At 40.4% G+C, this 14,304-nt stretch overlaps 1 protein-coding gene across 3 annotated transcripts in view; it reads left to right on the forward strand.

The window, feature by feature from the left end:
• Positions 1-14,304, forward strand: part of GAD1 (glutamate decarboxylase 1) — a 41,601-nt gene that overhangs the window by 13,066 nt on the left and 14,231 nt on the right. For 2 of the 3 annotated variants that reach the window (XM_007106388.2, XM_055078892.1), the window contains 6 exons: positions 163-405; positions 5,168-5,258; positions 12,094-12,206; positions 13,350-13,465; positions 13,546-13,625; positions 13,850-13,904. In XM_007106388.2, the coding sequence (XP_007106450.1) occupies positions 163-405; positions 5,168-5,258; positions 12,094-12,206; positions 13,350-13,465; positions 13,546-13,625; positions 13,850-13,904 (698 nt within the window). Of the gene's footprint in view, positions 1-162; positions 406-5,167; positions 5,259-10,492; positions 10,530-12,093; positions 12,207-13,349; positions 13,466-13,545; positions 13,626-13,849; positions 13,905-14,304 lie in introns of those variants that run through there. The other variant, XM_007106389.1, reaches the window with a different exon arrangement.

Consider the following 14,304-nt stretch of genomic DNA (forward strand, 5'->3'; position numbering starts at 1 on the left):
GCACCCCAACGGGGGGGGCCACAACAGTGAGAGGCCCGCGTACCACAAAAAAAAAAAAAAAAAAAAAAAAAAAAAAGATACGGATATTAGGGATTTCTAAGCTGACTGAGGAAATCCAGATACGAGTCAGGTGATAACCACTCATGGGCTTCCCCCCACCAGATCTGCTTCCGGCTAAGAACGGGGAGGAGCAAACTGTGCAGTTCCTGCTGGAGGTGGTAGACATACTCCTCAACTACGTCCGCAAGACATTCGATCGCTCCACCAAGGTGCTGGACTTCCACCACCCCCACCAGCTGCTGGAAGGCATGGAGGGCTTCAATCTGGAACTCTCTGACCACCCTGAGTCCCTGGAGCAGATCCTGGTTGACTGCAGAGACACCCTGAAATATGGCGTCCGCACAGGTAAGGGTGAGAGCCAGGTGGACACACAGTGGCAACCTTGCCCTGCATCAGACCTTTGCCAGTTGCCAGGATGTCAAAGTCATGTTGAAGGAGAAACACAAACCCGGGTGAAGGAAGGCAGCAAAGTGCTCCGTGACCTCAGAACCACCAGATGCAGTGACAAAAATCCCATCATTATTTATTGTTTTAAAAATAGATTTAAAAGATACAGATACATGGTGCTGTGTCAAGTTCTGTATAGAGTTTTAATTCTTGGTTTGAGGCTATTCACCACCTAAAGAGAGCAGAAAGATCCATTCTCTACTTCTTTTCTTGCTTCCATTTTCACGCCTACTTCATTCTGATAAATCCGACCCTTGCCTGTCCCTGAAACTGGGGAGAATTGGGCCCATTTCCTTTTCTTTCTGTACTAGTTTCCTAGGGCTGCCACAACAGATTACCACAAACTGGGTGACTTAAGACAACAGAAATTTATTATCTCACAGTTCTGGAGGCTAAAAGTTCAAAATCAAGGTGTCTGCAGGGCCATGCTCTCTCTGAAGACTCTTGGGAATGAGCCATCCTTGCCTCTTCCAGCTTCTGATGGTTGTGGGAATTCCTTGGCATTCCTTGGCTTGTAGATGCATCCCTCCAATCTTTGCCTTCATCTTCACATGACATTTTCCAAGAGTCTGTGTCCAGGTTTCTCTCTTCTTTGGATTAGTGCCTACCCTAATCCAGTATGGCCTCATCTTAACTTGTTTACATCCACAAAGACCCTATTTCCAAATAAAGTCACAGGAATCAGGGGTTAACACTTGAAAATATCTCTTACAGGACACAATTCAACCCACCACACCCTCTATTTGCTAGGCCCAAAAGCCACACACTTACACACCCTTTGCCTTCTACTCCATCCTCTGGAGTTCAGGTATACTGAGGCGCCAAATCCTATCTCCAACAGGGAGCCCTGGAGGACACCCTCTTGCCTCCTTTCCATGTTATAGGAACTCTCTCTACTCAGCAATCCTGGCCAAGTGGTTACTCTCCAGTTGCCTCAAGTTCAAGGACTTTTGGGATCTCTGTCTGGCTCTTTCTAAGCCTAGGAATCAAGCAGTGGTTTCTTCTCCCTACCGTCTTTCCCCACTGCAGCCCGGCTCTCCTGAGCTCTTGGGCAGACTGATGTACAGGAATTGGCAGTCCATAGCATGGTTGTCCCCACAGAGGAGCCCCTGAGGCCATCACTGGTAGCCTCTTGTTCTTTTTCCTTTCTCTCTCTCTCCTTTATTATCCTGCTCACTCTTCCTAGTCATTTGAAGATATGACTGGGGAGGGTGTCGTAATAGGACTGAGTAAGGCTGTTGGATGTCAGAAACAAGGTTTATAATGAAATAATGAGGCTGGCCAAAGAGGCATTTTTAAATAATGAATCCCAAACAGCTTTTGAAGTCTGCCAACACCACTGGTATAGGTGTAGCTTCCTTGAATAACTGCAAGATGGACAAGACTCAATTATATTACAAAGTCTGTGTTTGATTTTTAAAGAAAAGCATGCTCATCAATTTAGTTACATCTCACCTTAGTCTGATGGCTAATCTGTTCCTGGTGGAGATCAAGGTGTTATTTGGCTAGGAAAAAAAACAGAATTCTCCGTGTATGTTTTAGCTTGACTAGCTTTGGTCCACTATTTTTATTTTGTCAGTTCACGCCACAAACACTTTATCAGAGAGATGAGACCACATACGTTTATCATGAAAGCTCAGAATAGTGTTGCCCCTCAAAGAAAAATACATGGATTTGTCATAATAGCAACTCATATCACCTACAAAACTGAAGTATCACGTGGTCAGAGAAGCATGGACTCTTACTGGAGTCGAGTGTGTGAATCCAATTAGATACTTAGCCTGGAGCCATTCATCCCTGTTCTTCAGAGCAGCTTCTAGAAGCAGATATTTGCATTTGTAGAGTTCATAGTCTTGAGGCAATGTGAAACCTGCATCACAGGGTGTTGACCCTGGCAAAGTGTACTGTTGCTTTCATGGGAAAACACATTTCCTAGTTGCTGGTCTGTAGTTTAGATGTAGTTACTGGAGCAATAGAATAAACCCACAGGTATTCTGCAATGGAAGTGGAAGATATTTTTTAAGAGTATTAATGCACAGCCAGAATAATGAATAGGGTTTTAGAATGAAAACATACTGATCTGGGAAGCGTCTGTGGAGGGATGATGATGGCCTTTGGAAATTTCCCTACAGATTAACAAAGACTTCTGAAAAAGGAACCAATGTATATACATTCTCCAAGAACTGAGAGAAACGCTAGTCAGCCCTCAGTCACAGTACACATGCTGACTTCCTTAGTTTTCCTTTTTTGAACTTTTTATTATGGAAATTTTAAACTTATACAAAAATAAAAAAGTGTAATGAACGCTGTATACCCAACACCCAGCTTCAGCTATTAGCAGCTCTTGCCAGTGTTGTTTCACCTGACACCCCACCCACTCCCTTCTCTTTTATACTATATGGAAGCAAATCTCCAGCATAATATTATTTCATTCATAAATATTTTTTACCGTCAAGGACTCAAAAAAACCACATTATCATTGGTACATCCAAAAAAAATTTATAATTTTTTAATATCACGTATTCAGTCAGTGTTCAAATTTCCAATTGTCTCATGTATGTCATAAATGTTTTATTTTGTTACAGTTTGAGTCAAGATCCATAAAAGTCCCCCACATTGCAATTGCTTAATATGTCTCTTAATCAATAGATTTCTTCCTCCATCTCTTTTTTTTTTGAAGCTTATTTGTTCAAAAATTTTACTTTAAAAAATTACTCTTTCTTTCTCTCCAACCTGACTCTAAGCCGTGTGCTGCTCAATACCACGTCTATGATCGGTTAGTATTTTTGTTGACTATAGACAGTTGAAATTGAAATTTAAACTAGGTCATTTTGTTGCTTGATAGAAATTCTGGTATGAGATTTTGGGGACATTAAGCTATAGCCATAAGAGGAAAGTAAGGTTTGGGGGGACTTTGTGTCCTTTTATATTTTAATAGACCATGAGATACTGTTTCGCTTTTGTTTGAGGGTATTTGTGTCAGTCTGTCTGTCTGTCCGTGTCCATCTTTTGTCTCTGCTACGCTCCGCGGCATGTGGGATCCTCCCAGACCGGGGCGCGAACCCAGTTCCCCTGCATCGGCAGGCGGACGCGCAACCGCTGCGCCACCAGGGAAGCCCTGTTTCGCTTTTGTTTGAGGGTATTTGTGTCAGTCTGTCTGTCTGTCCGTGTCCATCTTTTGTCTCTGCTATGCGATGTGATTTTGATACATTGTCAAATGGTGTGATTGCATTTAATTATTCAATCTTGTCTTGAAATGTTTGTTGTTAAAAGTTTTCAAATGGGTATTGTGTGTGTGTGCGTATATATATATACACACACGTGTATGTGTATATATATGTACATACGTATTTATATTTAAATGGACTTCAACAAAATTAGTTATGTTGTAGGAGATCTCGTAGATTTTGTTGACACTGAGCCAAGTAGAGCAAAATGGACCAGTTTAAGCTATTTCGAGTAATCTACATGAATGTCTGGAATCTGGCCTTGAATTTACACTAAGCTTACTGTTTATGCTTCTTTTATTCTTTCTAAAGATCAGTATTATTTTTCGAGGACTCTTGAGGTGCAGGGATCTGTATATTCTGCTATAAGAAGTCCTAGTCTAGATGTTCTGAATGAGTCCTCATCACAAGGAGGGAAGGATAGACTTCCTCAGAGAGGGGACTTAGACCAGGAACATTCCAACATTAGCTCTCTGACAGTTATTTCAGAGGCAAAAGCAATTTCCGCTGGAAACACAGCAGTCAGCACATCTTTCTAACACCAGTTCTCTGTCACACACCCCTAGATAATCTATTGCATTGACGCCTTCGTGACAGCCAAGCCAAGCCTGCTGTATGGGGTTGAGTTTTTCTGTGAATGCCAAGTTGGCCAAAATTTGGCAATAATCCTGAATTTGCTGAGAACAAAGCCTGATAAAGCATAGAGTAGGTTGAAAAGGACTTTTGAGTTACATAATAATAAAAATTATTCTATCAACAACTCAATGAGTGAATGAGGCTGTGTCTGCCCCTGTTTCACAGAGCAGATGCCAGGCCATCTCAGCAATACATCTAGTTTAACAGTCACCTGACTATATGTGGGCAAAACACACCAATGCTTGACATCGTATTTGACTGACATAGAGGCCCAGAGAGTGATGGCATTCCTCGGCATCAGCCTCAGAGCTGGCACTTACCCTGGGCTTGGTTCGATTCACAGAGTCACTGACCCCTTATGAGGCCTGCAGCCTCTCCTCCTCCATCAGCATACCTTGATTTGGGGAATAAAAGCTTGAGGTGTTAAATTAAAAATTGAAATATTTATGGAGAAAAACAGGACCACCACATCCGGATTTGTATTTTACAAAATACAACAGAGGAGCTCATCTGGAAATCAACGATACTGGACAGATTATTTGTTTTATGACATTGGATTTTTTTTAATTTAAAAGCATTATGCTTTAGAAACATGTAAGTTTGGGAGACATCTTCAGTGTTAAAGGTTGGTATAGGGTGGGTCAACGTGCCCTTCCTTCAGTATTCTTGGGCAGCCCTATTAGACCATTGGGATAGAGGTCCCATCACTGTGGCCTAGTGGAGTGGATCTTTCGATTTGAAGACAGCTTGAAAAATCTAGATTTGCCTTGATGCTTGTCTGTTACTTACCTCTTTAGGTCATCCTCGATTTTTCAACCAGCTCTCCACTGGATTGGATATCATTGGTTTAGCTGGCGAATGGCTGACATCAACTGCCAATACCAATATGTAAGTCCCACATATTATTTCCATGTAAGCAAACATGATGTCTGAGTATGGCTTGTTGTATTAAAAGTCCAATTCCAATGGTTCTATAATAATTTTATTATAGTTTGGCCTAGTCATCTTTTCTCTTAAAATCTTTTAGGTTTATCACAGTTCTGAGTTAATGGTAGATACTTGATAAACTATTTTTAAATTGAATAATGCAGTTTAATAAGAGCATGGTCATAAGAAGTAATAACTCTAGCTTTCAAAGTTTAGTGTGAAACTTCATGTTAAAAGACTCCATATTTCTTAATGATATATTTAAAGAGATCATGTTCTGGGGTATAATCTTGGTCCATTTTCCCATCCAAGCATATTGCTCCGTATCATTTAGGTCATATTTTCTTCACAATTAAAGGGACCAAAAGCCACAAACCAATTTGATCAGCCTATTGTTCAACTAAAAATTCTAAAACAATTCATGCAGTGATATTCCTTTGAAAGGAATTATATATCCCTTTCAAAATAACTGTTTTTCTGAATGTGAAATTTTTTTCATACTTGAGTAGGCAAAGCCTTTGTTTGTTTCTAAGTTCTTGTAAATTTATTTGAAACTGTCTCTAAGGTCCTGGCGGTAGGAGGGTTGTGTGTGCAAGTAATACCTGGGTAGTCTTCTGGTAATCACCCCACAGTTTCTTCTATACACACGTGCCATCTTTGGAGACAAGGACAGGTTACAAGTTGATGGAGGGGCATCATAGCCTACTAAGTACTGTCTTTTCTTTCAACGCTAAGATAATGTTTTACCACTCTTCTATGTATCCAGACAGTGGTACCACATTCTATGAAAGTATCCAGAGGGAAATAATAAAACAAGGTTATCGCAATAAGTTAAAAATAACTACATAAGAATTATATGGGTTTTAGTCACTGTGCAAATATTTGGAAAATAACCGTACACTTTTTAGTTCATGGTAAAGTAGATTTGAAAAATGAATTTAGGTGAAAGGGTGGTATTATTTAAAATGAGAAATTCCATTTGACATCAAGATAGAATGTAAGTTATTAAAGTTCAAGGTATTCTATTTTTCTTAAACTACTACCAGCCACAGAACCTGAAAGGGCATTTTAAACTTATATATTGATTTGTGTGTGTTCCAAAGCTGTTTAATGCTGTGACTCAAAATACTTAACTACATTCAGAAAGGTTTCTATTAATTAAGGCCTCCTGCTTTGTTTGCTAATTTAAAACAACAACAACATTTAAAAAGCAAATGTGACAAGTGAAACCATTAGTGCTAAAAGGCATAAAAGATTAAATTGATGGAAAAGTCAAATGGTTTTCCTGCTCCCTACTTGCAAGTCAAGGTTAACTTCACAGAATGTTCATGTTGGATCACTGAGGCTCTGAAGGGCTAAGAGGAATTCAGGTCAAAGATACAATCACCTGTATGATCTCCTCAACAAAAAACTCCCCTTTGCAGTCTTTATGTTTATGGTTTGTGAGATAAAAATATATTAGCAAGCACAGACATCATAATATATTAATTATAACTTGAAAAAAGACAGTAATGTTCAACTGAAACATCTCACACTAAGGAATGATTTTAATTAGAAAGTACGGCTTTAAAAAAAAAAGTATTTAGAAAATAAATGAGAAAAATAGAGTAAAACGTACATACCCATTAAGGCCCAAGTACCCTTATTAATATAGGCACCAAATTCACCCAGTGACTTTAAGTATGTATTCTGTAGGCCTCTCAGCTGTGATTTCCTAATAGATATAGCTCAGTCTCAAGGTAAATAAAAGGAATTCACCCCGTTGAACCATTTATGACCACATAGTCTCCTAAAAGACTTTTCTTTAACCAGGGAAATCTCACAAATTCTCCTTTTTTTTTTCTTCTTTGTATGTGTTCATAAAATGAAAGTCCCTTACTCTTCCCTTACCTCAGCTCAGCCATGAAACGCTATAATATTGTCCAACCATCTGAGGTCAAGGCCATTCCAACTAAATGGCACATAGTAATTGCAGCTGTACTGAACAGTGGATATTTATAAAATATGATCCGATTCCAACAGATCGATAGCAAAGGTTATTTAAAATACTGAAATAGTTTCTGTCAGTTCTAGAGACAAGGCATTGTCTGAAGAAGTAATAACTATTATCTAGAAATTGTTCTAAGCCAGTTCCCCTGGAAGATCATGAAATGTGGCAGCACTGTCAGGAGCTTATGCAGAAATTTGCTCCCTTGTGACAATTCCTTCTCCAGCTGGGAACAGTGTTCAAAATAAGCCTGGGAAAGAATGGCAAAAGAATCTTTTTTGGCAGAGTAGGATTTAATTAGTGATGCACTCATTTTTTTGACCTGTACTTCATTGAGTTGGATGGCACTGGTAATAGAGAATAATAACTACATTCCTCAGTATACTCTCTCTAAAAGAACTATCCAGTATCTTAATCCAAGTGGCAAAGTGTAAGGTATCTGATGGTTAGAATAGAAGGAACATTTATGCCCGTGCTTTCACACCCGCCTGTGCATTCAGCTTTGAGATAATATTCTTCCAAGCTAGGTCTCAGTGAAGATCCAAAGAAAACATCACCAATGTGTAGTTGGCCATGGCATGTACAGCTCTTTTCTTCCAAAACACGGCCGCCGAGCAGGTGTAAACAACAGCCTGCCCTCAAGCACCTGACAATAATACATAATCCTAGTGGCAAGATCTATCACAGCCCTTTGTTATGAGGTTATGATTTCAAGTATCTAGCACTTTATTTTCATAGAAATTACACAGGAGAAATTTTCTTTGGGGGTTATCAGTCATTTTATACTAGTAGGCAGGTTGTTACAGAGGAGCCTGCAGTAAGTAGTTCTCATTTGTCATAGAAAAGCAGCTGTGATGTAAAGGACATGGAATTCCAGCTTGGAAACATCCTACATGTGAGATCTTGAAACAACTCACTGAATTTCTCTGAACCCCAGTTTCTTCTTCAGAAAAATGAAGAATAATTGTCTCCACCTTACATAGTGGTTCTGAAGACTAAAAAAGACACCAGTCTTAAGTGCCCAGTGTATACAAGGTACAATGCACACACCCAGGAAAGGCAGCCAACCCGCAGGTCACTGTTGCCATTTGCAACCCCTCCCTTCAACTTCCCAGCTCTTTTGTTTCTGTCTCTCATCATCTCTGGACACCAAAGGGGCTCACTAAGCTCCCCCTCAGGTGTGTTATCTTTTAAGGTAAAGATGGGCCACCCACCACATCCATAAGGAGGATAAAATCTAAGAGGAGTGTCAAGTTAGAGAATCAACATAGAAAATTATTTCTTCCTCTCATTAAAGAAGTTCCTGGTTTGGCAGTCACCAGGGATGCAGGATCCTTGTGCCTTCCTGGTTCATACTGAGGCACGTGGCTCTTATCTTCAAAGTTACTTCATGGTGCAAGCTAGCTGCTGGAGTTCCAGCCATCATTTATGTGTTCCAGATCTCAGGAAGGAGTGCAGGCGGAGGGAGGAAGGAGGAAGGAAGGAAAGAAAGAAAAGAGGGAAGGAGAAAGGGCAAAAGAGAAACACACTCTTTCCTTCTAAGAAACCTTCTCAGAAGCTCCACAAGACATTTCTCATAGCATCTCTTTAGCTAGAACTTAATCCAATGGCCACACCTAGGGAGACTAGAAAATACAGTCTTTGATCTGGATGAACTGCAACTCCAAATAAAATTGCATGAAGGAAGGGAAATTTTGATACTGGTTAGCAACCAGCAGATTCTGCCATCAGAAAAAATCAGCTTAACGATCAATTTGCCTCCATTAATCCCACTGGGAAGGTGAGTTGAACTACTAAAACAGGGCTGACTCACTACCCTACTCAGAATATAAAAACTCTCCTTTAGTGTCACTCCCTGAATGTCACAATCATACTGTTTTTAAACCCTTACTTTCAATCCCATGTTCTTATGCTTCAACCTAGAGCTTTTAGCAGGTTTAGTTTGTTATCCTCCGATTCTGAAATGTCATCTTGTACTATGACTTTAGCATCAAACTAGCTTCTTCTGAATCCATATTTGACCTTTCATCTCTTGACTTTATCCACTTTCATCTGTCATTTACGGAAGGGGTACCAAACCTGGAGTCCCAGTTGCAAGAGGAGACTCTCCTACAAGTGTATACAAAATGATGTGCATATCCTCATTTTCTTCCTGGAGAGAGGGACCATTGCTTTCCTAGGAGTCCCAAAAGTGTCTGTGATCTCAATTAAGTTAAGAACCACTGCTCTAGGGAGAACTTCAAGGTCTTCTCTAAGGCTTTGGGTGCAGGCAGACTCCCAGTTGTAAACACAGCCCAGGATGAGAAGGCAAGTTCAGAGGAAGTGTCAGGAACGGGGGCACCACGTTAGCCCATGTGACAGGCCTGGCTGAGGATCACCAGCCGTGGGGCAATCTACCAGCTTCCAGGAGAGGATGTCAGGACTAAGGTCACAAATCGGAATAAGCTTGGTGTTAGCTGTGGGGTAACTGGTCCTTCAGACCCAGGCAGGGACTGTCAAATAGGATGCAGCTAAGGCCAAGATAGTGGATTCATCCTAGTAAGCTTCCTCCTCAAGGTTGGGAATTGTGTCTTATGACATCTTTGTCTCCTCAGTACGTAAAAAGACACTTGGAAGAAAATAGTCATTTGTTAAATATTTGTTGAACAGAACTGAAAGAAAGGTTTCAGAATCGGGAACCTGGCATAAATAAGGAACCTGAAATAGATGAGATCAGATAATCTCATGATCACATTCTCTAGACTCTTCCTCCTGATCCTGAGAGTAATAGCCATATTCCTGGTAAGAATACTAATTCATGCAAACCTGGGGCCTAAATTGATTCAAATCCTGAAGTGGACCAACCCTCTGGCCTTCAACCCCATCCTTTCTCCCTTCCCCATGTGGTTCCTGCACTGAATTGACTCTGGTCCAGCTTTCATCCAATCCTTGATAAGTTTCTGATATTATGGTGTATGATTCCATTGGTTCCTTGCCTTACCCTAGAGAGCCTTCTCATTTGGTACTGTGAGACTTAAACACACACACTGCCACCAGTACCTCTTCACCATGCAAACATTTTTGCCATTCCAACATTTCCAACAATCAGTGGCACTGTTGATAACGCATTTGTTCAAGAATGGTTAGAACCACATCATGAGTTTGCCCCTTGGTACACTCAGCAGCACAGGCTAAACCAGGAATCCTTCTCTTCTTCTTCCTTTATCAGGCCATCAGACATGAGGGAGTGTTGGTTGCTACGGTGATGGGGCTCAGAGCAGAACCAAAGCATGATTGTGACCTCCAGAGGTGATGGTAACTGAACACATGATTTCCAAGGGTCTTCCTCCTAAATTTCAAGGGTCCTCCCAAGGAAAATGGACATATTCCTTTTGCAAACAAAATTCTTCTACCAAGAGATATACCCTGAGGATCCTTCAGGATCTTTTTGTCCTCTTTTACCACCATGTGATTAATTTGATTACTTTATTTTTCTCCATGATTAAAATTTAGTATCTTCACCTGGGTCTTTGTACAACGATTGTTATTTCATCCTTGCAAATAGCTTTTCTAAATCATGAAGCCAGCAAAAATTCCCATTAATTCTCAGCATTGGCATTCAGCCTAAACACCCTAACCAGGGATGAAGTCTCCCCATATCACTTGGCTGAGTCAATCTAGGAATCTCCCTTCAGCGAGCATTGTCTGAGCCGAGCCCACAAACTCTAATGCTTAAGAAGGCCAAGCAAAAAGAAGAAAGAAAAAGAGTCTCACAGTCAGTAAATATCTTTTTGTTTTCTGGTTTAATTTTCTGTAGATGGACCTTCTTTGATTTCTCTTAAGCCCTTTGCCTTGGTACCATGATTTTGTTTCAATGATTAGTCACCAGACTGTGCTTCTGTTTTGAATGGCTTTGAGAAGAGCATGGCTTGCTACTTTTAAGTCAGTTAGTTAGAAGACAAAGCTAACCTACCAGAATATCTTGATGCCCACAGTTAGCTGTGTATGCCAGTTGACATTCTTCTTGTTTTTTTGTAATTGGTGATTAGAAAATCATCATTTATAATTATTCTTGACAGATATCGACTTCAGAGAATTATAGAAGCATTGCTGTCCTTAGGGATTATCAGTAGAAAAACCGTATAGATAATTATACTGAGATCTTTAAAACCTAGGTCAATGCTTCCAATTATCTTCATGGTTAACTTTCAGGTATTTACATTGTTTTTAAAAGATAGACTTTTGGGGAATTCCCTGATGGTCCAGTGGTTAGGACTCTGTGCTTTCACTGCTGAGGGCGCGGGTTCAATCCCTGGTCGGGGAACTAAGATCCTGCAAGCCACCTACCTCGGCCAAAAAAAATTTAAAAATAGACTTTGGCTCTGGGTTTTATAAATTCTACAAGTGTGAAGTTGGCAATCAGTTTTGTTTAAATGTTGCAAACCATTTATATAGAATTTAGAATACATTTTTTTTCAATTAGCATTTGCATCATCCTATAATCTTAGAGGTGAAAGGGGCCCAGAAAAGTCATTTTCTTTCCTTCTATTTCTCTGGGTGGACCACACCTAAGACATTCCGTTGAGATGAAAGTCTATCTTGTTGGTGAAGAATCACAGAGCAGGTACTTCCACCACCTCTCTCGGCAACCCAGGCTGGTTTCTGACATTTTATGATTGATGACAGTGCATTTCCAGGAAATTAATTGTTTTAGTGGTTTTAAACATCTTTTATTCGAACCCAAGTACAAATACTAAACCAGTTATCTGTGTTCCCCAAATAAGTGGTTTGACTTCTTTATTTTCATTCTTTTTCTCACCACCTTTCCAGGTTTACATATGAAATTGCACCAGTGTTTGTCCTCATGGAGCAAATAACACTTAAGAAGATGAGAGAGATAGTTGGATGGTCAAGTAAAGATGGTGATGGGATATTTTCTCCTGGTAGGTTTCTGTTCTCTTTCCCCGGCTCTCCTCAAGGTTTGCAGTATGGATCCTTGGGATCCGTGAGAACACTAAACACAAAGTGAGTTTGTAGAAGAATAACAATTTTTTCAATAGTCCTGCCTTCTTACCTTTGTCAGAGTGAAGGCTAGCAAGAATGCTACATTCTATGTGTACTAACCAACAAAGGCTGTGCCTAAACCTGTACTAACTGACAAAGGCTGTGTCTAAATCATGCTAAACAACTCTGGTCTGTCAATAGCAGTTTGATTAAGCTGAGGATCAGAGAATCAAGATTATCAGTGGACAGATCAATTTTGGCCAAAATAGTATATCTACTTTAAATCTCTAGTTCAATATAGATATAATAAGAATCCTTAAAACAAGGACAGATAATCTTGTAGAAAGGAGGGAGTTTGGAGTGGTGTCAGAGACAGTGTGATTGTGTACAAAGGGAGGAGAAAAAAATAAAAATTGCAATTGTTCAGGCAATTGAATCAGTCCATGATTTGCCTGTTTGTCAGGTAACTGATGCAAACATGACTCATTTGTGTTGGCCAGACGTACCTGGTTACCTCAGTTCTCCTTGCATCTTGATTTAAGTAAACACGAGTTTGGTTTTATTTTAATACACTTGGCGTTCTTCTAAATGACTCAATAACTCAGTTGGGCTGTTCTTTGAGGAGAGTATCCAGGCAATGTCACTGTTTCCTTCCATAGGCTCTATTACTCTCTCTTTCTCTGTCTTTCTGACTCAGAGAAAAGATTCATCTTTGTTCAGTAAATAGATTGAGCAGAAAATGGAAGCAGGAGGGTTGTAACTCACCTATCTTTTTGCAGTCGCTGCTTCTGCCACCCCTTATATTCCTGTCTAGGACTCAAGGTGGGACAGGCACCAGAGTACGTGAATCACCTCCAGCCAAATTGCCTAAATGGCTTTGGTAATAAGTGTGATTATTTGTATTTCCAGGACAAAGGGGCCAGAGGGAAGCCCTGGCGATAGGGAAGCCAGCAAAACCTATCACGATATTGTCCTTCCCCTTTCTGACCTCCCTTGTCTCTTGAGACACCACGTCAGCCTTTGTTGTTAGAAACAGTAATGAGGAAGTCCCAACAGCTCCCAATATGTCTGCTTGCCGGCAGGGGGAGCCATATCCAACATGTACAGCATCATGGCTGCTCGCTACAAGTACTTCCCGGAAGTTAAGACAAAGGGCATGGCAGCCGTACCCAAGCTGGTCCTCTTCACCTCAGAACACGTGAGTTGGGTGCTCTTGCTCATGGATTGTGGTGTTTTCCAAGGGACTGTCTAACATCTAACCTCCAGCCTCTGTTGCAGAGTCACTATTCCATAAAGAAAGCTGGGGCTGCACTTGGCTTTGGAACCGACAATGTGATTTTGATAAAGTGCAATGAAAGGTAGGCAGGGGAGAGTGAATATTAGGTTCTTGATGTATTAAATGTGCTCATCTGTTAAATTTGTTTTATTGTGCTTAAGGACTGACTCAGTACAGTGTGCCAAGCTGCTAATGGTCTGTTGAAAATATCTGATTAAGTTACTTTTTGCTGCTGCTGAAGTTTTTTTCCATGTGCAGTCTCACTGATTGTTCATTTTAATTTCTCTCCTTTTACAATAATTACAGGGGGAAGATAATTCCAGCTGATTTAGAGGCAAAAATTCTTGAAGCCAAGCAAAAGGTATGTACTCTATGGTGCATCTAAACTGGTGAATATAGATTTTTTAAAATACCTTCTTTCTGCCCTAGACAATGAAACTGTTTGATAATATCAGAGATAATTTTATTGTGTTTCTAAAATTCTTTTCTCAGATGTTTGCTTATTTTCAACTTGTGTGATGACATGGCTTTAAAGCTGTGTCTACACAATATCAGTTTTTTTTGAAAAGTGGAAAATTCAGTCATTAAACCACTTGTTCTGTCTTCACTGTGCCAAATGACTAGTTTTTTTTTTGTTTTTTTTGTTTTTTTTTTTTGCGGTACGCGGGCCCCCCCCTGCGGTGGCCTCCCCCGCTGCGGAGCACAGGCCCCAGACGCGCAGGCTCAGCGGCCATGGCTCACGGGCCCAGCCGCTCCGCGGC

Source organism: Physeter macrocephalus, chromosome 2 (genome assembly GCF_002837175.3).
Source record: "Physeter macrocephalus isolate SW-GA chromosome 2, ASM283717v5, whole genome shotgun sequence".
Classification (NCBI taxonomy): domain Eukaryota; kingdom Metazoa; phylum Chordata; class Mammalia; order Artiodactyla; family Physeteridae; genus Physeter; species Physeter macrocephalus.